This window comes from Ambystoma mexicanum, chromosome 3p, assembly GCF_040938575.1.
Source record: "Ambystoma mexicanum isolate Mex_15411 chromosome 3p, UKY_AmexF1_1, whole genome shotgun sequence".
In the NCBI taxonomy this organism is placed as follows: domain Eukaryota; kingdom Metazoa; phylum Chordata; class Amphibia; order Caudata; family Ambystomatidae; genus Ambystoma; species Ambystoma mexicanum.
The window spans coordinates 178783040-178808714 of NC_090925.1; the positions used below are offsets into that span (position 1 = coordinate 178783040).

Consider the following 25675-nt stretch of genomic DNA (forward strand, 5'->3'; position numbering starts at 1 on the left):
TGGGGGGTGGGGGTGGTGGTAGACATGGGTGGGAGCCTGGTGGAGGCTGCCAATGGTGGCTGGGGGGTGGGGGTGGTGGGAGACATGAGTGGGGGCCTGCTGGAGGCTGCCCCTGCACTGCTGGGGGGGTGGGGGTGATAGGGGACATGAGTGGGTGCCTGGTGGAGGCTGCCCCTTGTGGCTGGGTGGTGGGGGTGATAGCGGACATGAGTGGGGGCCTGGTGGAGGCTGCCCCTGCACTGCTGGGCGGTGGGGGTGATAGGGGACATGAGTGGGGGCCTGGTGGAGGCTGCCCCTGCACTGCTGGGGGGTGGGGTGATAGGGGACATGAGTGGGTGCCTGGTGGAGGCTGCCCCTGGTGGCTGGGCGGGTGGGGGTGATAGGGGACATGAGTGGGGGCCTGGTGGAGGCTGCCCCTGCACTGCTGGGGGGTGGGGGTGGTGGGAGACATGAGTGGGGGCCTGGTGGAGGCTGCCCATGGTGGCTGGGGGGTGGGGGTGATAGGGGACATGAGTGGGGGCCTGGTGGAGGCTGCCCCTGCACTGCTGGGGGGTGGGGGTGATAGGGGACATGAGTGGGTGCCTGGTGGAGGCTGCCCCTGGTGGCTGGGGGTGGGGGTGATAGGTGACATGGTTGGGGGCCTGGAGGAGGCTGCCCATGGTGGCTGGGGGGTGGGGGTGATAGGGGACATGAGTGGGGGCCTGGTGGAGGCTGCCCCTGCACTGCTGGGGGGTGGGGGTGATAGGGGACATGAGTGGGTGCCTGGTGGAGGCTGCCCCTGGGGGTGGGGGTGATAGGGGACATGAGTGGGGGCCTGGTGGAGGCTGCCCCTGCACTGCTGGGCGGTGGGGGTGGTGGGAGACATGAGTGGGGGCCTGGTGGAGGCTGCCCATGGGGGCTGGGGGGTGGGGGTGATAGGGGACATGAGTGGGGGCCTGGTGGAGGCTGCCCCTGCACTGCTGGGGGGTGGGGGTGATAGGGGACATGAGTGGGTGCCTGGTGGAGGCTGCCCCTGGTGGCTGGGGGGTGGGGGTGATAGGGGACATGAGTGGGGGCCTGGTGGAGGCTGCCCCTGCACTGCTGGGCGGTGGGGGTGGTGGGAGACATGAGTGGGGGCCTGGTGGAGGCTGCCCATGGGGGCTGGGGGGTGGGGGTGATAGGGGACATGAGTGGGGGCCTGGTGGAGGCTGCCCCTGCACTGCTGGGGGGTGGGGGTGATAGGGGACATGAGTGGGTGCCTGGTGGAGGCTGCCCCTGGTGGCTGGGGGTGATAGGGGGCATGAGTGGGGGCCTGGTGGAGGCTGCCACTGCACTGCTGGGCGGTGGGGGTGGTGGGAGACATGAGTGCGGGCCTGGTGGAGGCTGCCCATGGTGGCTGGGGGGTGGGGGTGATAGGGGACATGAGTGGGGGCCTGGTGGAGGCTGCCCCTGCACTGCTGGGGGGTGGTGGGAGACATGAGTGGGGGCCTGGTGGAGGCTGCCCATGGTGGCTGGGGGTGATAGGGGACATGAGTGGGGGCCTGGTGGAGGCTGCCCCTGCACTGCTGGGCGGTGGGGGTGGTGGGAGACATGAGTGGGGGCCTGGTGGAGGCTGCCCATGGTGGCTGGGGGGTGGGGGTGATAGGGGACATGAGTGGGGGCCTGGTGGAGGCTGCCCCTGCACTGCTGGGGGAAGGGGGTGGTGGTAGACATGGGTGGGGCCCTGGTGGAGGCTGCCCATGGTGGCTGGGGGGTGGGGGTGGTGGGAGACATGAGTGGGGGCCTGGTGGAGGCTGCCCCTGCACTGCTGGGCGGTGGGGGTGGTGGGAGACATGAGTGGGGGCCTGGTGGAGGGTGCCCCTCAGTGCTGGGGGGGGTGGGAGACATGAGTGGGGGCCTGGTGGAGGCTGCCCCTGCACTGCTGGGGGGTGGGGGTGGTGGTGGTGGTAGACATGGGTGGGAGCCTGGTGGAGGCTGCCCATGGTGGTTGGGGGGTGCGGGTGGTGGGAGACATGAGTGGGGGCCTGGTGGAGGCTGCCCCTGCACTGCTGGGGGGTGGGGGTGATAGGGGACATGAGTGGGTGCCTGGTGGAGGCTGCCCCTGGTGACTGGGGGGTGGGGGTGATATGGGACATGAGTGGGGGCCTGGTGGAGGCTGCCCCTGCACTGCTGGGCAGTGGGGGTGGTGGGAGACATGAGTGGGGGCCTGGTGGAGGCTGCCCATGGTGGCTGGGGGGTGGGGGTGATAGGGGACATGAGTGGGGGCCTGGTGGAGGCTGCCCCTGCACTGCTGGGCGGTGGGGGTGTTGGTAGACATGGGTGGGGCCCTGGTGGAGGCTGCCCATGGTGGCTGGTGGTGGGGGTGGTGGGAGACATGAGTGGGTGCCTGGTGGAGGCTGCCCCTGGTGGCTGCTGGGGGGTGGGGGTGATAGGGGACATGAGTGGGGGCCTGGTGGAGGCTGCCCATGGTGGCTGGGGGGTGGGGGTGGTGGGAGACATGAGTGGGGGCCTGGTGGAGGCTGCCCCTGCACTGCTGGGGGGTGGGGGTGATAGGGGACATGAGTGGGTGCCTGGTGGAGGCTGCCCCTGGTGACTGGGGGGTGGGGTGACAGGGAACATGAGTGGGGGCCTGGTGGAGGCTGCCCCTGCACTGCTGGGCGGTGGGGGTGGTGGGAGACATGAGTGGGGGCCTGGTGGAGGCTGCCCATGGTGGCTGGGGGGTGGGGTTGATAGGGGACATGAGTGGGGGCCTGGTGGAGGTTGCCCCTGCACTGTTGGGGGGTGGGGGTGGTGGTAGACATGGGTGGGGCCCTGGTGGAGGCTGCCCATGGTGGCTGGGGGGTGGGGGTGGTGGGAGACATGAGTGGGGGCCTGGTGGAGGCTGCCCCTGCACTGCTGGGGGGTGGGGGTGATAGGGGACATGAGTGGGTGCCTGGTGGAGGCTGCCCCTGGTGGCTGCTGGGGGGTGGGGGTGATAGGGGACATGAGTGGGGGCCTGGTGGAGGCTGCCCCTGCACTGCTGGGCAGTGGGGGTGGTGGGAGACATGAGTGGGGGCCTGGTGGAGGCTGCCCATGGTGGCTGGGGAGTGGGGGTGATAGGGGACATGAGTGGGGGCCTGGTGGAGGCTGCCCCTGCACTCCTGGGTTGTGGGGGTGGTGGTAGACATGGGTGGGGCCCTGGTGGAGGCTGCCCATGGTGGCTGGGTGGTGGGGTGGTGGGAGACATGAGTGGGTGCCTGGTGGAGGCTGCCCCTGCACTGCTGGGGGGTGGGGGTGATAGGGGACATGAGTGGGGGCCTGGTGGAGGCTGCCCCTGCACTGCTGGGTGGTGGGGGTGGTGGGAGACATGAGTGGGGGCCTGGTGGAGGCTGCCCCTGCACTGCTGGGGGGTGGGGGTGATAGGGTACATGAGTGGGTGCCTGGTGGAGGCTGCCCTTGGTGGCTGGGGGGTGGGGGTGATAGGGGACATGAGTGGGGGCCTGGTGGAGGCTGCCCCTGCACTGCTGGGCGGTGGGGGTGGTGGGAGACATGAGTGGGGGCCTGGTGGAGGCTGCCCATGGTGGCTGGGGGGTGGGGATGATAGGGGACATGAGTGGGCGCCTGGTGGAGGCTGTCCCTGCACTGCTGGGGGGTGGGGGTGGTGGTAGACATGGGTGGGGGCCTGGTGGAGGCTGCCCATGGTGGCTGGGGGGTGGGGGTGGTGGGAGACATGAGTGGGGGCCTGGTGGAGGCTGCCCCTGCACTGCTGGGGGGTGGGGGTGATAGGGGACATGAGTGGGTGCCTGGTGGAGGCTGCCCCTGCACTGCTGGGGGGTGTGGGTGATAGGGGCATGAGTGGGTGCCTGGTGGAGGCTGCCCCTGCACTGCTGGGGGGTGGGGGTGCAGGGGTACATGTGTGGGGGCCTGGTGGAGGGTGCCCCACAGTGCTGGGGGGTGGGGTGGGTGGGAGACATGAGTGGGGGCCTGGAGGAGGGTGCCCCATCACTGCTGGGGGGTGGGGGTGCAAGGGGACATGAGTGGGGGCCTGGTGGAGGGTGGCCCACAGTGCTGGGGGCTGTGGGTGCAAGGGGACATGAGTGGGGGCCTGGTGGAGGGTGGCCCACAGTGCTGGGGGGTGGAGGTGCTGGGGGACATGAGCAGGTGTGCAGGGTAGTCCCCTGTTTTGTGGGCTGCCTGCAGGGGCCGTGGAGGGTGTACAGGGAACACCTGTGAGGACCCACCCAGCCTAATCGCAGGTGTAACTTCCCGTGCACCCCTGTAATACACGTACCCAGCCAAATCGCGTGTGATAATTCCTGTGCACCCCTGTAATACACGTACCCAGCCAAATCGCGTGTGATAATTCCCGCGCACCCCTGTAATACACGTACCCAGCCAAATCGCGTGTGATAATTCCCGCGTACCCCTGTAATACACGTACCCTGGCTAATCGCGTGTAAAACTTCCCGCGTACCCCTGTAATACATGTACCCAGCCAAATCGCCTGTGATAATTCCCGCGCACCCCTGTAATACACATACCCAGCCAAATCGCGTGTGATCATTCCCGCGCACCCCTGTAATACACGTACCCAGCCAAATCACGTGTGATAATTTCCGCGCACCCCTGTAATACACGTACCCAGCCAAATCGCGTGTGATAATTCCCGCGTACCCCTGTAATACACGTACCCTGGCTAATCGCGTGTAAAACTTCCCGCGTACCCCTGTAATACACGTACCCTGGCTAATCGCATGTAAAACTTCCCGCGTACCCCTGTAATACACGTACCCTGGGTAATCGCGTGTAAAACTTCCCACGTACCCCTGATATAAACGTTACCCGCTTTGCGTTCCTTGTTTGGCAGCCCTGTAAACTGGTCCAGGGTTAGCGCAGCCCTTTGCGATGATTTAGCGATTTTGATGGATTTTCCTTGCGCGAGGGCGTTCTTGGGGGCGTTACTGGCGCTGCTGCAGGGTCGCTGCGATACTCTGCGCCACGGCTGGTTTGGGAGCCTAAAATCCATGAATACGGTGTGCGCGGAAATCGGTTTTAGCGCACGCGCCTGGTGCAGACAATCGCACGCGGACACTCTGCGCCAGCCGCTTGCGACACTTTTCTGCGAAATTCTATGAATTACCCTGAAAATGTTGATGCTTATGCTGGGAAGGAGGCCTCTTTGTGGCTTAACTCTTCCATTAGGGTTAATAATAAAACTTTGTCATGGCCCACCTGGTATTCATCAGGCTTAGATTGGGTTGGTGATCTGCTTCAGGGTGAGAGGTTACTCCCATTAAAGGAACCCAGAGAGATACATGGTCTTCAGAACTGCTAGTATGGGGAATACAGGACCCTAAGGTCTGCTTTGATGTTGCTGTGTCAAGGTGATAATACTGTCTCTGAAAGGGAGGCCATTGTACAAGTGGGGAAGCAAGAACATATGGCGGCTTTGATTTATAGACTCCTGAGCAACAAACAGAAGGGTAAGGCAGGTTGCTGCAAGCCTGTTCAGATGTCCTTATTTCTGAATTGACTGAGGCGAGATGGGCCTCTATCTGTGGGAACATTCCTAAAATGTCCTTTCGCCTCGGAGAACATTGCTGAACCAGGTGTATTGAACCCCGGATAGGATGAAGAAACGTGGTTTGATTGACTCTGGTTATAAGCATATATCTGGCACCTTATAGCATATTTTCTGGGATTTTCCAAAGATGTAGAATCTGTGGTATGGCATTGCGGAGGTGTTGAATAGGTTTGTGTGTGTGGATCTAGAATTTGACTTTGCCACATTGATTTTGGGAGAGAGGACCTTGCTGGAGGATCTTTCATATCCACAAAAGTGGCTGGTTTTTAGGGTGTCAACGTCTGCAAAGAAGCTCATCCTATGAGAATGGTAGTCCCCCACCTATCCAGATAATCGGCTTGGCTACAGGAGATGTTTGCTTTATCTATCATTAGAGGGTTCTACTAAAACAGAAAAGGTAAAGCAAGGTTTTCGATGAGATTTGGCTATGAGTTTTACACTTAGATTTAGGCTGAGTGGCTTGGAAGCTTTGGCTCCAATTTTTGCTTTGAATTCAGAGTATGATGCTAGGTGGTGTGGGGGAAGAGCCTGAACTGAACTGGGGGCTGATTGGGTTTTTTCTTTTTTGTTTTTTATTTTCTTCTTTTCATTTGTTTCTTATGACCTGTATTGTATTTCATCGTTAGGCCAATGTGTGTGCACTTTTGCTGTACATTTCTAGACATTGCTAAAAAACAAACAAAAAGTTCTTAAATCCCAAACACTAGTTCTAGAAATGAATCCAAGGAACAATTTTGCACCTGAGGATTAAATGCACTTTTAGGTAGAACTTCATATTCACAAGCATCTTCCAAGTCTTTCTCCTGTAATTCTATAGAAGCAAATACATTTTAAAAGCATTTTTCATAAAAATTGATTCAAGTTAATCTGTTCTTTTAAGTAAGATTGTAAAAGTGATTAACCTTCTTCTAAAGTCTCAAGTTGGAATTTTTTTTTTTTATTTTTTTTTATTTCTTGTTTTTAATCAAAAATGATTTTTACAAGAATAATACAAAAATATGATTCAGAATACTTTTTTGCTTTTTTACAAACATGTGAATTGATTGCAAAGTACATTTAAAATTCATAGAAACCATTTTATATTTCATTACTTTAAAAATGCAATCGAAATTCAAGCATCACTTGTAGAGCGCAAGCTCAGACGGTTCAAAAACTCTATAGATGCAATAAATATGCTCATGTTAGCAGAATTTAACAAATAGGCCCATCTCAAGCTCGGCTGTATGTTGGCCACCACAGACATATGTTTTCTGTAAGCATTAAACCTTGTTGCACACAAAGCAGGACATTCCACTATAATGTGCTCTAAGGTTTCTTTTTGATCTAGTTTTTGACAGAACCTGCAAAAGTTATCTGACATTTTTATTTGTTTCCGCTGTGCCAAGATGTCTCGAGTCAGCCACAGATTGAAACGCATTCTCATAATCGCTGTGCGTACTTGAGGAGATGGAGATTTTAGTAAATAGTTTTCAACAGTGCCCATTTTTCTATCCGGAAATAGTTGACTCTTAAAATTTCTGTATTGCAAACAGACAATGCGATTCACCAACCAATCATGCAAAAAGATTTTTTTCTTAGCTCGAGCTGGATTCTGTATTAGAGTTTCTAAATCTACTTCGGCTGCAACCATTATTTGATAGACGTAGGTAGTCCATACAACTGCAAATTGGTGATTTGATTTAAATATATATGTCGCTAATACAGCCAAAATTGAATCAGCTCCAATGTTCATCAAGCATTTCCTAAGAAATGCACACAGCTGCCAGTGATATCTTGCTTTCAGTGAGGTAAGACCAAGTTCGTATCTAATACATGCTACAGGAGTGGCTTGTGGTAGCTGCAGGATGTTTCTCCAAAATTTGGCTTCCATTCGATCTAGCTCTTTTATATCAGTTATATCTCGGGCCTCCATTCCGTAAAGAAATATTGGTGTTGCTTTTTGTTGCCAATAGAATATGGCAGGACTGATGGAGAATTTGCCATATTTATGTAGAATCAACTCGGACTGTGAAATTGCTGTATTCAATTTACTTTGTACCATATGATTATAGGCAATAGTTGCAGAGTTGGCTTCAAATTGCGTGCCTAAGTACTTATAGTTTGCGACAATATCTAAAGTGATATCATTAACTCTCCATATGAACTTGGTTCTTTTTGATCTCATTGGATCATCGACGATGATCTGAGATTTTTTTATGTTCATTGAGAGTTCATTGTTCTTAAAGTAAGTTGAAAGTGCAGTTATAAGTTTTTGGAGGCCTGTTGGAGTCTTAGAAATTAGCACCAGATCATCCGCATACCATAATGCTTGTATTATTTGACCATTCATTTTTGGAGAGTCCGTACAGAGATTAAAAAATACTTCTTTGACATCATGAATAAAAAAGTTAAAGAGTGATGAAGCCAAAATGCACCCTTGTTTCAAGCCTCTTGATGTGCTGATTCTTGATGAAAGCAGTCCGGTAGTAGATAGCCGGATTTGAATGGACGTACCTGAGTGGAGCGCAGCTATTATGTCAATTAGAATCTGCGGACACTGTGCTATAGATAGTTTTTGTAATAGTCTTACACGCGAGACGGAATCAAACGCCGCATTTAAGTCAATAAATGCGAAATAAAGTGATGTTTTAGTTTGTTGTGCTTGAGCCTTTAATGTCTTAAGGATCATTAGATTTACTGACGTCCCTAATCCGCAAACAAAACCTGTTTGATTGCGGTCTCTGCATTTGTTTTCAAGTGTCCAGCTGTTAAAGACCTTTAAGACTAATCTATTAAATATTTTGCCTGGAGCATCCAAAAGTGCTATCGGACGATAGTTGGCTGGTATGCTGTGGAATTTTGTCAGTGAGAAATGGGATAAATTCACAACTAATATTTCTAAACAGTTGTTTCCTGGTTGGTTTCTTTTGGCCTCTTCGGACCAGTTATCTTCTTCTAAAACAGTTGTTTGTTTCTTTATAGAAGTAAATGCTGTTACTTCCTCATTCACAGATGGTGGACTGCCGTTAGTGAGTTCTGCTGCTTTGTGTACTAGTTGAGCTAATGCTACTGTTCTCTCCTTTAATTCTATACTGGATACGTTTGATGAGGTGTTTCTAGACTGTGTGGAGTTGATATTTTAGATAAGCCTCCTGCCATGTATAACATATACATAACCAAGTTTGTCACATCTAATCTGCCGTAATTATTTTGCTACAACTTCTTTTCCTTACGGTTTTAGTTTATTATTTACACTTTCAAGAGTTGAAAATAGTTGTTCTTTCAAAAACAGTTATGATAAATTATAAGATTTCTGTCTCACTATCACTCTTATGCAGGCTATTAGGTAGTTGTTTAGTGGTTAGAAGTATGAGGCCGAGAGAACACTTATAAAGAACTTGATACCATGTCATAACAAATTACTGGACATCCTTGCATAAGGAAGGGTGCAGGGAAACTCTTACCCAACATGGTATCTGTTGTGTTGAATAGCCCTGTACTAGTGTAGACGTATGAAGCTTTTGATTAATCTCCTTACATAAGCATTCAAGTTGATTAATGATTTGATGCGGTTGATCCTGAATTTGTGTGTCTTGTTGTTGTTTGAAGGTATGTTTTTGATCACAAGACAGAGTCAATCTAATACAGGATTTGACAATTTAACCTATACGTTGGTATGGTCTTTCTTCTGTTATGAAAACACCCAAGGTCGGATTTTTTCAAATATTGCCTCTTGACAAAATATCTAGAAATTAAATAGGCAATGAGGACCTAAGCATCCACTTAAAGGCAATCTTATCTTCCTTGAGGTGTAGATTATTGGTAAAACCTATGGGAGGAAGAAGATCTTGAAACTTTGACTAATGACTGAAGAATTCAAGTCAACATATTGTTGCTTTCATCACAATATGTAATTAGGACAAACTGGCAGGAGACTGATATCTTGAGAATCTCAATTGAGTTTGCCTCTTGACGTTAGACTTAGTATGACATGTTTACAGATTTAAAGCAACATATCATCGAAGAATGTACTCCTTGCCGAAGAGATCATAAGGATAAATGGGTTTCGCCATCTCCCGGTAATGATTGCTCTTTCCCTCCGCACAAGTGTCTATACTGAAACTCAATGAATTCCTCCAGCTCCAAATGATTGCTTCCATTTCCCTGCCCAAAGAACGCAAAAGTGATGAATATACTATTTGTCCAAGATAACAAAGTACTACCTGCCATACGTACATCATTCTATTTTGTTACTTGTCATGCTACGTTTTAAATACAATACTAGATACCACTTCTGTCTTTAAAAATCAATTGTTACATCTTTTTGCTATGAAAGTAAGCAATTACATTTGGAAATTGCTGTTCTCATGTCTAGTTGAACTACAATTTATTGTTTGTATTTCTTGAAGGTTCTATGAACAAAGATTTCATTAAATTGCTGTTTAACTTAACACATGCCATATTGCATGTCAACATTATGTCATGCATTTGCAGAACTACAACAAAGTATGTATTCATTTGTTGAATGATTTTTGCTTGCAGGGAAATGTTTGGTGTCCTTCCAGGTCACATTTCTGCTTTCATACTGCTTTTTACAAAAGTAAACATTTTCCTCAGACAGGGCATTACTTCAGTTGTATCTTTTTGGCGATTTTGTTCCTCTGCCATGTTTAAACAGATATGCAGAGAATGGCAATCTGTTAAACCGTTTTATTTCATGTCTTGCTTTATTTTTACTCCCTAAACCATAGATATCAAACAACCAGTAGTGAGCCACACTTTACTGTGATACTCCAATAACGTGTAGGGCAATGCAACTTGCCCCGGAGGACTGTATCAGATCTGTGAATCACCTTGTGTGAACCATCAAATTAACAAATCTTGCAAACACTCTAATCTGTAAGTGAAAATATCCTCCTGTAATATAACGCAGGGATTCAATCCCTATAATTTGTTGTAACATTAAAACTACTCAAACTAAAAAACGAACACAGTGAAAATGCCCCCTATAATAAAATGCAGTGATCAATTTACTATAATGTAACATTGCATAAAGCAGCTTAAATATATCACACTCAAAGAAGGCACACACTGAAAGTAAACAATGTCACAGACCTGACAGACACAACTAACAACATCGTCAGGCATGCCATATCCTTCCTGGCTTGCACCCAGAAAAATGCATCTTTAGTTAATATGCAATTGAGAGAGGCAGCCTGCGGTAGTCATCTGGTGTTATTAACGAATGTTCCAGATTATTTAGGCCCATCTTATTAACCTCTTTCAACTGCTTTGATATTGGCAGTACTAGGACAGATTGTCTTGGTCCCTCCCCTCAAAACGGGAAACAGCATTATATTGAGTGGGCTGCGCGCATCTGCACGCGTGCCTCAAGAAAGTGCTCAGAAGTGCTGTTGGCTGGTCAAACTTGATTATCTGTGGAAAAGCGGTTTTGATAATCTTGGCCCCTTCCCTCAAAAACCGGAAACAGCTTTTTATTGAACGGGCCGCACGCATCAAGGAAGTGATCAGAAGTGCTGTTGGCTGTCATGGCTGGTCGTACCTGGTTATACCGTGGAAAAGCTGTTTGTTAGTATTGGGAACCCTGGTCAGATTCCTCCTTCCTGGAAGGAGAGTACTATCCTTCCAATACACAAAAAGGGCTGTTGGAAAAACCCTTCCAACTATCACATGCTAGCCATGCTATATATTTCGGCAAAAATATTTGCAAGGGTACTGCTAAGCGAATTAAATCTGTGGATAGCAGTTAACACAATTCTTCCAGCATATCAGACTGGTTTTAGAGAATAATCCAGTGCAAAACAATCTTATCACATCGGTTTCCACAATTAAATATGCTTGGATACTGAATAAAAAAAAATATATATATGCTTGGATGCAACGTCATCTTCCGTTCTATGGAGCATTTGTTGACTTTAGTGCAGCCTTTGATACAGTCATGAGGAGTTCATGACTAGGGAGCAAACTTGCCTCGTGGAATATCCCTCATGGCCGGTTAACCATGAATAGGCTGCTGCATTTGGACACCTGTGTGAGAGGGAGGCTTGATGAGGAGCGGAGAGTCTCCGACTATGTTCCAACAGTAAGGGGTGTTAAGCAGGGCTGCAGCCTGACCTGTACATTATTTAATCTATACCTCATGGATTTGGAGAGGCACTTACTCCTCCGGCAGCCTGTCCAGTGGAACGAGGAGCATTAAAAATGGGTTGGCTATGCAGATGACCTGCTCCTATTAGATAATACTCCGAAGGGGCTCCAATTGATGCTTGATGCTCTGGATGAATATGCCAAAATCAACGGGCTATGAATTAATATTGAAAAAAACTAAAATAATGACATTTATGGGGAAAAACACAAGTAAAAGTTCTCCCAAAAATGTATGCAAGGTAGACCAGAAACCAGTTGTGAATGTGGACTGCTATAAGTATCTTGGTATGCTTATAGATACAAAATTAAATTGGACCTTTCAGCGGGAGGAGACTCTGCAAATTGTTTGAAAAATCACACATGCGTGGAGCATATTCATTGGTAGACAGGGTGGTTGTTCTATTAAGACCCTTCTGCTTCTATATACGGCTAAAATTGTACGATGAATGTTGTGGAAGTCTGGGGGACAAAATTACTGTTGGAGTTGGCAAAATTAGAAGGCAAAATCCTGCACGTACTACTTAGAATGACTAAGTCGCTTCCAGTGGAATTTTTACTCTTGATATTCGACCTAATGAGCATATCAGCAGTGATCAATTATAACTTGTCCGGGGGATATGAGAAACTTTTGAACCTAGATAATGACAGCATCATGGTTGGTGGATTTAAGGCCTGCAGAGAAATTGAGGATTAGGAGCGATTTGGCACTCTGGAAATCTGTGAGCCAACCATAAGGCATGGGTGAGAGGGTGTGCACCACAGATTTCTGGGCCCACTCAGCTTGGGTTGAAACGTTGGGTTAAACAAAAAATATGCAAATACCGTTCTGAAGTTGACTTAATATGCTTAGCGTCAAAGGTGAATAGTAGACAGTTTATGCAATACTTGATGGAACGTAACGTGGCCCCTAAAGCCTTTCCTAGAAGCATTATTATTAGGCAGTATCTTCTACTCAAATGTAATGTCACCAAGATTCTGGAAATTGACGGCGCAAAAATAGGTATTTCTCGGTCTGAGTGCCTGTGTGACGGTATTGGAAATTGAATATCGAATGGAATATGTTCTGCAGAACACAGTATGCGCCATTGCGTTAGTTTGAACGCTATTAGAAGGAATTAAAAGAAAGCTTATAGTAATAAGATACATTGTGAAGATATGCATATGTTGTGGACTATGTTGTTTGAGGGAAATTAATCTGACCTATCATATGGTCAAATTTTATTGCGAATGTATTGAGATTTTAGGGGAACTATCACAGAGGACTTTTAACTTAGGTACATGATTTGTTATAGTATTTGGTACTACTGCCATTTGTATGTGTTTTTATGTTCGTAAATGTATGTGTCATTTTAATGTGTTGTAGATACAAAGCTGTTTTCAGCTGTAAGTACATTACAAGTAATTCAATAAATATGCAATGGTCCTTCTAAGTGAAAGGCCCTCTCCGCATACCAAGCAGCGGATAGTAATGGGTTGAGAACCTCATAATCATATTCTTTGGAAACACTGTCATGGAGTACACAAGTGGAAAAACAACCATGTCTCAAGCAGTATAGAAACATACGTTGCTCTTAAATTAAATGCAACATTCAATAATTCTCTCTTCAATTTACACAGTTGCACTATCTTCTAGAAAATGACTAACACTATATAGAAGAAGCTTTTGCGATGATGTGCTCTTTCACAGAGCAGGTTACTGACTGCGCGAGAGCTTTGGAAGAGTGAAAAAAGCTGTCTCTACTGAGACCCACAAAGACAGATAGAGGCAGAAAAAGGATCATGAACTGTTAATGGAAAGTAAGAAAACGGCTTCAGCAACTGACATTGAGCAAGGGTATAATGGAATGGAATTGTATATTGTGCTTCATGCCTGCTTCCGGCCTCTAAGCACAGGACCAGGTATCAAACCCATGCTGTTTGGCGTTGTCTTGTTCCCAAGACCAATGTGTTGCCCCTGATCCATCCCCCCCCCAGCTGGTGTATGGGTGTTATGTTGCTGTATTGAGTAAAGGGGCAGCAACCCTTTATGACTTTGCACTGAAAGAAGAAGTCAAGTTCTCGATACATTTGTCTACTCTGTAATGCTACATGTGAACCTTGGATTACTCATGTCTCTGCTAAATAAGAAAAGACAGCTTGGGTGCTTCTGCCTCAGCTCTGTATTAAGCTCTGGATCCATGCAAGTGCTGGCTCTATAAGCATAGTATGCTTGTGTTCAAGGGTGCTCCGGTAATAATAATAAACTGGGTGTCCATGTGTGCCTCTGCTCTTTAAAACTAGGAAGTTCTAATTCCTTGTGTGGGTATCTCCTGCCCAATCAGTGTAGGAAGCTTGGTTTCCTTGCAGCTTTAAGATTGGGAGGATTAAGAGGCTGGGGATTCATGTGTGTTTCTATTGTCTAAGAATAGGAGGTTCTGATTCCCTGCGAGGATAGGGTACCTCTTGCCCTATCAGTGAAGGACGCGTGGGCTCCCTGCATCCTTTGGTTTGGTAGGACTAAGTGACTAGGGATCTACGTGTGCCTCTGTTCTCCAAGAATAAGAGGTTGCTATTCCCTGTGTGGTTACCTAGTAACCCATCAGTGTAGGATGTGTGGGTACTCTGCAACCTTTCGTTTGGTAAGACTATGAGACTGGGGGTCCATGTCTAGGAAGAGGAGGTTCTGAGTCCCTGTGTGGTTACATCTTGCCCCGTCAATGTAGGAGGCTTGCGTTTTCATGTGTGTACTGCTACTCCTTGGGACTCACCGTACTCCTCTACAGTGAAGGATGCCAAAGACACCTGGTCCACACCCATTATGTACACGCCCAAGGTGGGCTCAGCAGGGAGCTGGTAGTCGAGGTCCACAATGCCTTCTGTCGTGGGCACATCCAGCCATTGGGCAATCAGGTTTCCTTTGGGGTCCTGCAATAAAGAAAGTGGGAGTATCTCAATTCAGCATGCAAGTAATGGCTGCAGAATGCTTTGATTGTAGCTGAGCAAGGAGTGAGTGTGCATTCAGGGATTTGGGTGAATTTTGGAACATCCTATATTACGCAAGTCTTATAGAGTTAGCGCTGTGGAGTGTTGGTGGGCTATAGGGTCCTGGCACATGTTGCTAAAATAGTGTTGTGGGCCTTGCTGAATAGACCCATTTTGATTTACAGAGTCTTTGCAGAAGTTGAAGCTGATTTGGGAGTATATCCTTTCGGATGGGTCTTTTTTCACAACATCTCTTCCTTTTGCCCTGTTCTGGGGTTCTGTACCCTTGATTTGGAGAGTAGGCCTCAGCGTTGGTTCGTTGGGCTATCTGTTATAGTGTTTATGTATTGCGGAGGCGGAGGGGGGGGCAAATCTGCGGAACTGCCCAGCAAGGTGTCAGGTGCTCTTAGTTGGGTCGCCACTGGAGAGCACTCGGGCAGAGAGGGTGACCCCCGGATGTCTGTAATTAACCTGCCGGCTGCGTTTTAGATGCCAGCGACCACAGCCTTCCCTCCACGCCTGCATACAGGTTCACAAAACGGCTCCAAGGCCGGGACAGGGTCAGAACGCGAACGAATACAGCTGCATTGTATAAAGCACTGCAGGGACCACTGTCTGCACTATTTGCAGATGGTTGCAATGCCTCTTGCCCAGTGGACTGGGCCAACACCATGAACTGCTACCACTTGGGAATCGTTACCGCGTTCCATGGGCAGTGAAAGGCTTGTTCACCACATGGAAGGTCAAAGAACATTAGTGTGTTTCTGTGAGTTTCAAGGAAGGGAAGGAATACTCCGCTTCCGTTCTGTTTCCTTGTACCTTCCTAGAAGGCGTACATGTGAGCACTGCCGTGCACAGCGCTGATTTCAATGTTTCGTTGCCACATTTCATATATTGGGCCTCATTACATTCCGGGCTCCATTACCGGGTTCCTGTAATGGGGGCTTACCGGGTTACTCCGACATAGGAGGACCTGGTAATTCCTCCTTGCAGGAACCCATCCCCATTCCCATTCCCATTTGAGCCCCCATAGGGCTCAAAGGGAATGGGGAGGGAGGTAATAACGGGCAGATTACATCTGGCCCGCTATTGCCTCCTTCTTCCCCTCGCGGGACCCGTAAAGCACGCCTGGTTTTACCAGGCGTGCGATCCGGGTCCCGCGATGGGAAGCTCGTAATCGGCACTCCCAGAATGAAGGGGGCTGGTCCTGTACCTGCCCCCTTCATTACGGGAGCACTAGCCTTATAAAGAGGCCCATTGACTTTTCCTTAGGAAATCCTGCGCCTTTGCATTGTGCGGGCTTTGCCAACGCAAGACCTTTCATACCGGGTTCTACTATTATGACCGAGCATAAAATAAAGTGGATTTGTCAACTTTCTTCTAGCATTTTTCGCGTTAATGTTCAGACCTTGGATTTGGATGTAGGAAGGGGCGTCTCTGATGTGGATGGATGCAGATTTTAGGAATATTAGGCGGTATTCTGTCTGAAACACCTATGTTGGTTTAGTTTGTTATTTGACGGTGGGAACCAGACAAGTTCGCACTCAGGGTTACTCACGTCCTTGCTCCCGTCCCTGCTCCCAAATAATTTTCATAATTTTCGCCCCAGCGAGAAAACGTGCCGTGCAAAAGAAGGTGTGCAAATGAGTGTACTCTGCCTTTTATCCTGCACTTTTGAACTCTGCCGTGCAAATTGAGTAAACACTGCCTGGCATGCTGTGAACACCGCTTGTCATGCACAAATACAATTAAACTCTGCCCGACATGGTTTCAGTTCAATTGTGCACGCAGACTGCCATGCAAGCATGGCAGGCAGCGGTATGTACTATGAATCCTTACAGGTCTGCCTGCTTTAATGAGGCAGACTCCAAAAGGCCATTTTGCGCCATCATGAAAATCCATGCCGGCGCTAATGCTGAAGCATTTATATGCTGGGGGGAAGGGAGGGGTGGCAAACACAAGTTGTGTTCTGCCCTCCTCTCCACCATACAAAGGATCGAGAATGAGGCGTGGCGTGAATGGATGGTGTTAACGCGTTATCCAAGGCTTTTATGCCTTCCGTTACGTTATGGCTCATTGGAACACAAGATCCCTTGGGTCTAATTTGCATGTGGGTGTTAGGCATGATTTACATGCCTCCACCGGTCAGATATGAGCCATGCCACTTTCTGCATGCTCTGCATGGACATGGGAAGCATACACCGACGCCACTTCCAGCAGACATGCACAGGCATTCACACCCAACTCTAATTTTCATGGGCATGGGCAGGCTGAAATCTGCATGGAGGTCAGCCTGATTTTTTCGCTTGCAAAATCCTTGCAGAATGTAATGAAATTCATGTAAATATCACTACCAGGATTTACAAATCTTTCTGTGAACTGGTGGCAATTTTACACTGAAGCCCGAGACCGCAATGAGTTCCATACAAACTGTACACCTATTCTCAAAACAATCAGAAATAACATGGCGAGTGCCTACAGGCATCTGTATGCAGACGCTTTCCTCTGCATGTCCTTCATAAGTTATTCCAAAAAACCCATCTTATGTTGCAATTGATACATGCCCACAAGGAGCAACATTTCAGGATTAATTTGTTGCTGTTTCCACCAAGTGGCCTACAGCAGAGTGTCAACTGTGGCATTGTGGAAGCCGATCACTGTTCTCTGAGGAGTGTTTAGCATTGTGGAAGCCGATCACTTGTGCCTTTCTGCATTTTAATCGACTGCCTTTTTGGCTCCCTCTGCTAAAATCGAATCTAGGTATCAAGGTATCTGTACCCTAATACACTGCTACCGCGGTTACTGCTGCCTTACTGTCTGTGCACGCCAGTGCATCTACGGTGATCTTTGTTATTATTGTTTAACATTGTGTGCAATTGCCTACGACAGCACCTCTACCTCAACCACCCTTTTTGAAGATCTGGTAGGCATCTGCTTTTAGACTGTATTAGGCCAGCATGCCCTCCACCCTCACTACTCTATTTGCAAGAATACTGCCCACCCTACTCTACCTCACATGGCATACCGGTGGGACAGTACCCAGTAACACCACCACCTCCCTCCACTACCCCAATCTTCACAACACCATGACTATGCCGTCCATTGCTCACCACACCAACCCTTAGCTCAACAACCCAGCCTTATGGCTCCAACACTTTGCTTCCAGACCTTCACCAAACATACCATGTTCCATCACCCTGAGAAATGCCAGACTTGGCTCGCGACTCACGCACGCCTCCCATCACTCTGTGCATCTTAACAAACAGCCTCCGACCTCCACCGCATCCACACACTTGAAAAACCCATCATCACCTCACCCCAACCTCCATAACACTAGCAATATTAAGGGTGCATTAATCAATGTCAGATCACTCACGGCTCACGCTCTAGAAGTGGCTGACCTTATTCTTACCCTCGACCTCGACTTTATGGCTATCACCGAAACTTGGCTACACGCAGCCTCTGGCCCACTACTCTCCCTTGCCATCCCTCCAGGTTACAACATTATCAGACATGATCGTAACTAACCAGTCCAAAGGTGGTGGCATTGCCATCATCCATAAAAATGCTCTAAACTTCCACCTCTCCTCTGTGCATCACTTTTCCTCTATGGAAGCACTGACAGCCAAACTAGCCGTCACTCCTAACCACTCGATCACCTTCCATCTACTTTACCAGCCACCTGGGCCGCTATCCACCTTCGCTGAGGACCTCTCTAACATCATCACTCATAACACCAAAACCAAATCCCAAGCCACGATATTAGGGGACTTTAACCTGGGCCTCACTGATCCCAATGACACTGCTGCCATGACTATTGATAATATGCTTATGAATGCATGATTCGTACAGCTCATCAACCAACCTACCCACTTTAAGGGCAAGAACCCTCGACTGGCTAGCCTCCCACAATTGTCCTATCCATATCATCTCTAACCAACAGTATGCATGGACCGACCACAACTTAATTACGTTTAACATTCAGTCCAAACCTGCCAGCATCTCTCCTACCATTGCACCGGCTACTGCCACCCGCAATAAACGTGACATCACTTGTGACAGACTCCTCCCCCTCCTCCTCCTGGCTCTCAATGACCAGGTTTGCTCATGCTCCGACCCCACGGCTATGGTTGACACCTTTAACCTTGCTATGCAAAAAGCCTTAGATATCATCGCCCCATTCAAACTGAGAAAACCCAAACCTTGAACCCATCTGAACTCTTGGTTCGCACCCCAGCTCAGAACCCTGCGCAAAGAAAAATGAATTGCGGAATCACATTGGAAAAGCAACCAGTTCGCAGCCAACAAATCGTGCCTCCTCCTGGCCACCCTTAACTACAAGGAAGCCATATTCCAGGCAAAAAAAGACACAATAAACGTATCGAACAAGCCAAATCCAACACCAAAGAATTTTTTAGAATCCTAAAAGAACTTGAAACCCCTGTCACTGCACCAGACACTTGCATCAATGATAGCACTTGGTGTACCAACATCCAAGCGGCTCTCCTCAGCACGATTGCCACCCTCCAAATTAAAATCAATAACAATCAAGCCTACAATCCAAACCACAACCCAACCCTATCCCCACCCTAAACCACCCCATCCCAGACAGACTCTGACTCCTTTTAGCTTCTCTCCACTCTCCATTTCCGAAGTGGAAAAGATCATCACCAGCCTTAAACCGACCAACTGCCAAGGCAACCTCTGCCCGGCAGCTATAATCAAGGAAGCAGCTCATGACCTAGCGCCATTCATTACTACGCTCATCAACTCTTCCTTCCTCTGGGATCGTACCTGACAATCTAAAGGACGCGTGGGTCATCCTCCTATTGAAAAAACCTACCCTGGACGCTAGTATACCCACAAACTACAGGCCAATCACCATGGTCCCATTTTTACTAAAAGTCCTCAACCGTGCAGCATATCTACAAATTCAAGATTACCTTGAATCTAACAAACTCTTGGGACTTAGGCAATCTGGGTTCCGGCCACATCACAGCACTGAAACTGCCCTCATAGATTTAAAAACACAGATTGAAGATCTAAAAGACAAAGGCAAACTTGCTCTCCTACTCCTCTTGGACCTCTCAGCGGCCTTTGATCTCGTCAATCATGAAATCCTCTGCCACCACCTTAAATCAGCTGCACACTTCTCCGATAAAGCTACAACCTGGATTAGCTCCTTTTTAGACAATAGATCTATGCGCGTGTTCTCTCCACTAGCAGCCGCCCCACCTGCACCTGTCTCCTGTGGTGTGCCACAAGGATCTTGTGTTTCACCCACGTTGTATAAGGTGTTCCCCAAACCTCTCTTCGATATCTTGGACTATCTGGGTGTCACTACACTGACAACACCCAAATATTAATCCTTATCTCAGGAGACTACACGGCTGACTCCCGCGCTATCAATGTCATCCACCAGGTCATCCAGGCGTGGATGGCTCAACACGGACTCTGTCTTAATGATGAAAAGACGGAGCTCCTTATTCTTGGTTCGCCACAAAAACTTACCAAACTCGACCCTGCGTTCAAGTCCTTCATCATCGATGGAAATATTATCCCAACCGCCAAGGAAACAAAACCCTAGGGATCTACATTGACTCGACCCTATCCCTGACCAGACAAACTAACTCAGTCTCTTCCGCAGCGGCATATACCTGCAAGCTTATTACAGCCTGTCGCCCTTTCCTCTTTGCAACCAATTGTGTCACCCCGGCTAGAACTCTTGTATTATCCAAGATTGATTACTGCAATGCACTGAACCTAGGCACCAATTGCTGCAACCTAAACAAGTTACAAACTGTCCAAAACAATGCGATTAAAGCTGCCCTCAATATTCCCAGGCGCCAACACATATCCGACAACAGACGCAATATTCGCTGGCTCTCAGTCCCACACCGTATCTCCCTGAAAACCCTGGCTCTTACCCACAAATGCCTTCACAACCAAGCTCCCTGCTACCTGGCCAACCGATTTGCCCTCCACAACTCCATTAGACCACGCAGAATGGCTCACTTAAACTGCCTTGAGGTTCCACGCTTCAATCTCCAAAGATCAGGTGGAATTAGCTTCCCTATCTTGGCAGTTAAACTCTGGAACACGCTTCCTAATGAGCTTAGAGCAGAACCCTCATTCCCGAGATTCAAACACCTTACGAAAACCTGGCTGGCCGCCCAGGACATTTAGCTCTGGGTTCTCTGCTTAATTTGTACATGTATATATAATCTGCTTGTCCTCTCATTGCTATTATTATACCTGTAAATTCTGTATTATACTTTTAAACTTTGTAATTATGGTTCTGTCTGTTTTTCTTATGTTGTAACTAAGTGATGCGCCCGGTTGGTCCTGGGCCTGGTGCGCCATACAAATAAATAAAATACAAAATACAAATACTGTTCCCCGAGGAGTGTTCAGCATTGCGGAAGCCGATCACTGTTCCCTGAGGAGTGTTCGGTAGGGGTGTATCTGATTATGAAATGACACTTGCAGCAGACTGGATTTCTTCTGCACTCCCCTAATGACTTTGCAGTGCCGCAAAACCTCTCTTCACCCAGTATCTTGGTCAGGTGACACCAGGTAGAGAAAAAACTATTGAGGCAATATGCCCCGAAGCAGTGGGCTGAATCTGTTGGTAATGGTCCACCGCCCAAGTTAAGGGCGATAGCTAAGCTCCATGTTGTGGTCCCAATGGTTGATGGGGTTGGAAGGATTTGGGTGAGTTCATGGGTGAGTGTGTGACCCGCTGTATAAATTGAACAGGCCAAGGAGGGAGAAGTGTGGTCTGTCTTCTTCCCATGGAGGTTGCTGCACACGAAGCCGGATATTACAGGGCAGTGCTTTGGACGCCGGCCATCTCGGTGCAGCGCTTTTGGTGCAGGCCTGTTTTAGACGCGCCCTGTTGGCCACGGCAATCAGGGTTCAGTGACCTGAGTGCCGAGATATTTATGGTTTACTTAAATATATTGTCAATCAAAGCACGGCACAATGCAGTGCTTTGGTTGACAGTATATTTTAGCAAACAGTAGTCGCTCAGCAGAGACCGGTTGCTGTGTCCTGCAAACAATAACACGCGGGACACAGCAACCTGTTTCTGCATGGAGCGTGCACTCAATGTGCAGTTCTGTGTGCTGAGTGGCTATTGTTTGCTTAATTATACCGTCAACCAAAGCACTGCATTGTCCCGTGCTTTTGTTGGCAATATATGTAACTTTATTTTTTATTTTTTTTATTTCGATTCGATTTACAAAACCTTGCACATCAGCATAAACGTTTCCACAATAGCATAAATATTATCAGCCGTTTGTGAGATTATTGAAAAAAAAACATTGTTAATTCAATTACTCCAACAGTGAATTCAACATTTAAAATGACTCGGTTTTGTCCTAATTGCACGTTGTGCCAAAACAAAATTATGCATTATATGCTCAATAAATCTAATATTCATACAGCCAGTACAACATTAAAACACAGCTCATCATATCCTCATTGCACATCGCCCCTAATAAAGGATAGTATAGCAATGTTACATGTATCTAGAACAACCATCACCACAACCTCTTCGCCGAAACTGGTTGCACTTACACGTACTCCTGATAATACCACACAGCACCAGTGTTAATTTATAACCCGCATACATTGCTTTGATAAACGGTAAAGTGCAATTATGACAGCTTTGCGTGGACCCGCAAACAGCAACCGCCAGAACCTGTCTGCTTGATCTGTCAATTGACCCAGAATAGACTGAGCTGGCCAGTGATGCCCACTAAAGCAGTTCCAGGGCATTCAAGAATACAATGCTTCCTTGACTCCTTAGTTGGATGGCATAATCGACATACGCGGATTTCCATCACAATCCCTCCAAAGGTCCCATAATATCTGAAGCGCATAATATATTGAACCTAAATCTGAGATAGCTCACCCTAATTCGTCTATTCAGAAACAAAGTCAGATAATCTGGGAGGGTGTTTCCTCACCATTTGCTTGCAGTGTTTGTACATTTTGTAGTTCTGTATCCTGTCATTCTGTTGGGGCCAGTCCCATAACGTGACCTTCTGTGTTTTAAATGAAATCTTCTGTCATCTAAACATCAATTCATTGATTTTTTATTATGAACTTAATACCGGATCCCAGTTTCCAAGCACAGACCCGGATTCGAACCTGTGCTGCTATTATATTATAACGTGCTGCCCCTGAGCTATCCTCCCGGCACATTCATTAAACATTCATTAAACATCCTTGTCAAGATAACAGAACTACCATTTAAATAAATATACGGTTGAGGTTAACATGCTAGGAATTTGGTGGAGGGTTTAAGATTTTGTGAAATATCATTAACTTTGTGTACGACACAATCGAGTGTAGAGATTGAATCGCCAATTTGACTCTGATAAACGAAATTGGTACACAATTCGGAGGACGCAAAGTGCTATTCCAGAATATGCCCTCCAACTTATCTTGTGAGTTATGTCTTTGGAGGTTTAATATCTCCAACCCATACAAAAACACGTGGATAATTTTACCTTTGTAAAAACTGATATGGGGCCGAAATTTAAAAGCACAATCTTTTACATATATTTTGCACAAATGTGCTGCCAAATGAATAGTCTTAGTATGCAGTCACTCCATGATTAGCTTTGGTCTTGCTGCAGAGTGAAGAGGAAACCCTACATATATAACATGGCTCACTATACTCAGGGGTCCACCACTTAAGTTTGCATATCTTTCTGTCCTTGTTACTGATCATTACACAAGGTTTCCCTGCATTTATTACTAGGCCATTGTTTTCTAAATTTAGCTCTAATGCTTTAATTGAATGACTTATCCCAATAAGTGTCAAATTGAAGACCATTATATCGTCTTCAAAAGCAAAAGCTCCTTTCTTTAAATCCACACTGGTTGGTGCAAATAATCCAGTGCTATCAAGCACTTACCCAGAGCATTGCTGCCCTGGTTGCACTTCCTCAGAGCAATGCGGCCCCGTTTCCCCTTCCCTCTGCCTGGCACTCCCCGTCCCCCTTTCCCTTTGCATTCTCCTTCTCGCACTTGCATGATCTGAATGACACAAGGCCAAGTAAAAGCTTGTCTTGTCCTCCCTCTGTCTTCCCTCCCGTTGTCTTGTCACGCTTAGAAACAATTGTGTACATGCACATTATAAATGACTTATCATATCATATATCAAGTACGTCAAACATGTCCAGATATAAATTGAAGTGTCGCATTGCTGGAACGCAACCCTGTCTCAATCCAAGGGCAGTGGGAATCTCCCTGGTAATATTGCCCGACATGTTGACATGTTGATCCTTATTTGCACAGTTGTTTCACTATGAAAGGCTATTACAATATTGAGAATGCCCTCAAGGATTCCCCATTTAAGGAGCTTTCCCCCATAAAAACTGGCGGTCTACATAGTCAAATGCTTTCATAAGGCCACCACATGCCATGTAAAGTGTATTCCCCACATGAGATTGCTGTTGCAATATGTTCACTACAAGTCCATGCAAGATGCATTCAAGGTGCATCCTAGCTCAGATATGAAATGTAGGTATTATGTTTGTTTCCTCAATCCATTTTTCTAGATCCTGGAAAACTAATGAAGCGAAGACCTTACTGGATGAATCCAACAAGGCTATCAGCCTCTAACTTTGGGAATTCTTTCTTGGAAATGGGGACTTTAAAACTTTGCTAAAAATGCAGGGTAGTTAGGTATGGTTCTGTGTCCGTGTTAATTAAACTCAATTCAAGCATATCTATACACAAAGTAGATTTAGTGCTTAAACATAATTTTCTGTCCTCAGGTATAGAAAGCAGTCCTAACTCATCCTAGGCTAATATTTTAACCTTCCTAATCCAACATCACCCAAATGGTGGCACGTGCTAATGTTTCTCCTGTCACCAGGCTTTGTCAAGGGGTAGCAAAAATCAATCCAATTGACATGTCTAGATATACAATGTATTGTTTCCTTGATCCTATCATCATCCAAGACATTGTTCATTCACAATCTTGCTAGTCCATTCCATGAAGCATTTGCCACTACAATCTCCTCACAGTGAGCGGGACGCTCCTTGACATTGGTCCAGTACATAATATCAAACCCTTTTAATAAAACACCCGCTGGACGACCTTTCAACCCTTTCATAGCCTCGTTTTAAATCTTTAAATATCCACTTATGATAAAAGAGTCTGTCAGCCAGTCTTCCTGTAAACGAAATATACAATAATTACCAATAAGAAAATTCATTTCAGTTTTGTCAGTAGAGCTGCTGTCACCGCAAGTGTTCCAAGATAACATATACAGATCAGTTCGTGCGAAGACAGCCCATTGGTCGCACTGATCCCACATCTCAATCCCTAGTTCGAATTCTAATGGCAGCCATGACCATTGGCTTGCTCAAGACTTCAAGTCAGACTCTGAATTAAATATATATTTAAGTAAGACACACATATCTCTGCACGCAGGTCCCTGTGCCTTGATGACCACGGCCCAGAGGACCTAATAGGGACCATGCCAAAAGCACTGTGCCCAAATCGCTGCACCGAAACACAGCATACCGTGTGACAAAGCCTGTTTGGAGACACCCTAGTGTGCAGGAACACTCAGTGTGCAGCCAAAATATGGCATCAGCTGAGGTCTTGGAAGGCACAAGCATAACCAGGCGAAACAGTGAAACCCAGAGTCCAATCAGTGGATGCATTTGTGTTTGGTTCTTAAGGTACAGCAGTGTCATCAAGCAAGCACGTGACAATGTCTATAAAGAATGGTATGCCCAATTAGGGTTCAGTAGCTGCAGGTGAATGCCTCTGGCCTCCAAACACCAACTCTACCTCCAAAGATGAGGTGGGCATTTGTCCAGAGGCTTGTGAAATTGAGAGACCAAGAGGCAGAGCTCTGCTCCAATATTGTCCTCTCCAGTAGGTCCATTATAACTCAGAGATCACCCCAGCAGCTCAGAAGCTTCAAAGCATAGTCACAATACAGGGGGCATGAAAATGCTTGGCTAACTGCCTCCGATGGGGAAAGGGGAGGC

At 47.5% G+C, this 25675-nt stretch overlaps 1 protein-coding gene across 2 annotated transcripts in view; it reads right to left on the reverse strand.

The window, feature by feature from the left end:
- LOC138580218 (alpha-2-macroglobulin-like protein 1) overlaps positions 1-25675 on the reverse strand; it is a 1051822-nt gene that overhangs the window by 934955 nt on the left and 91192 nt on the right. For both annotated transcript variants that reach the window (XM_069650580.1, XM_069650579.1), the window contains exon 6: positions 14437-14593. In XM_069650580.1, coding sequence (XP_069506681.1) covers positions 14437-14593 — 157 coding nt within the window. The remainder of the gene's footprint in view (positions 1-14436; positions 14594-25675) is intronic.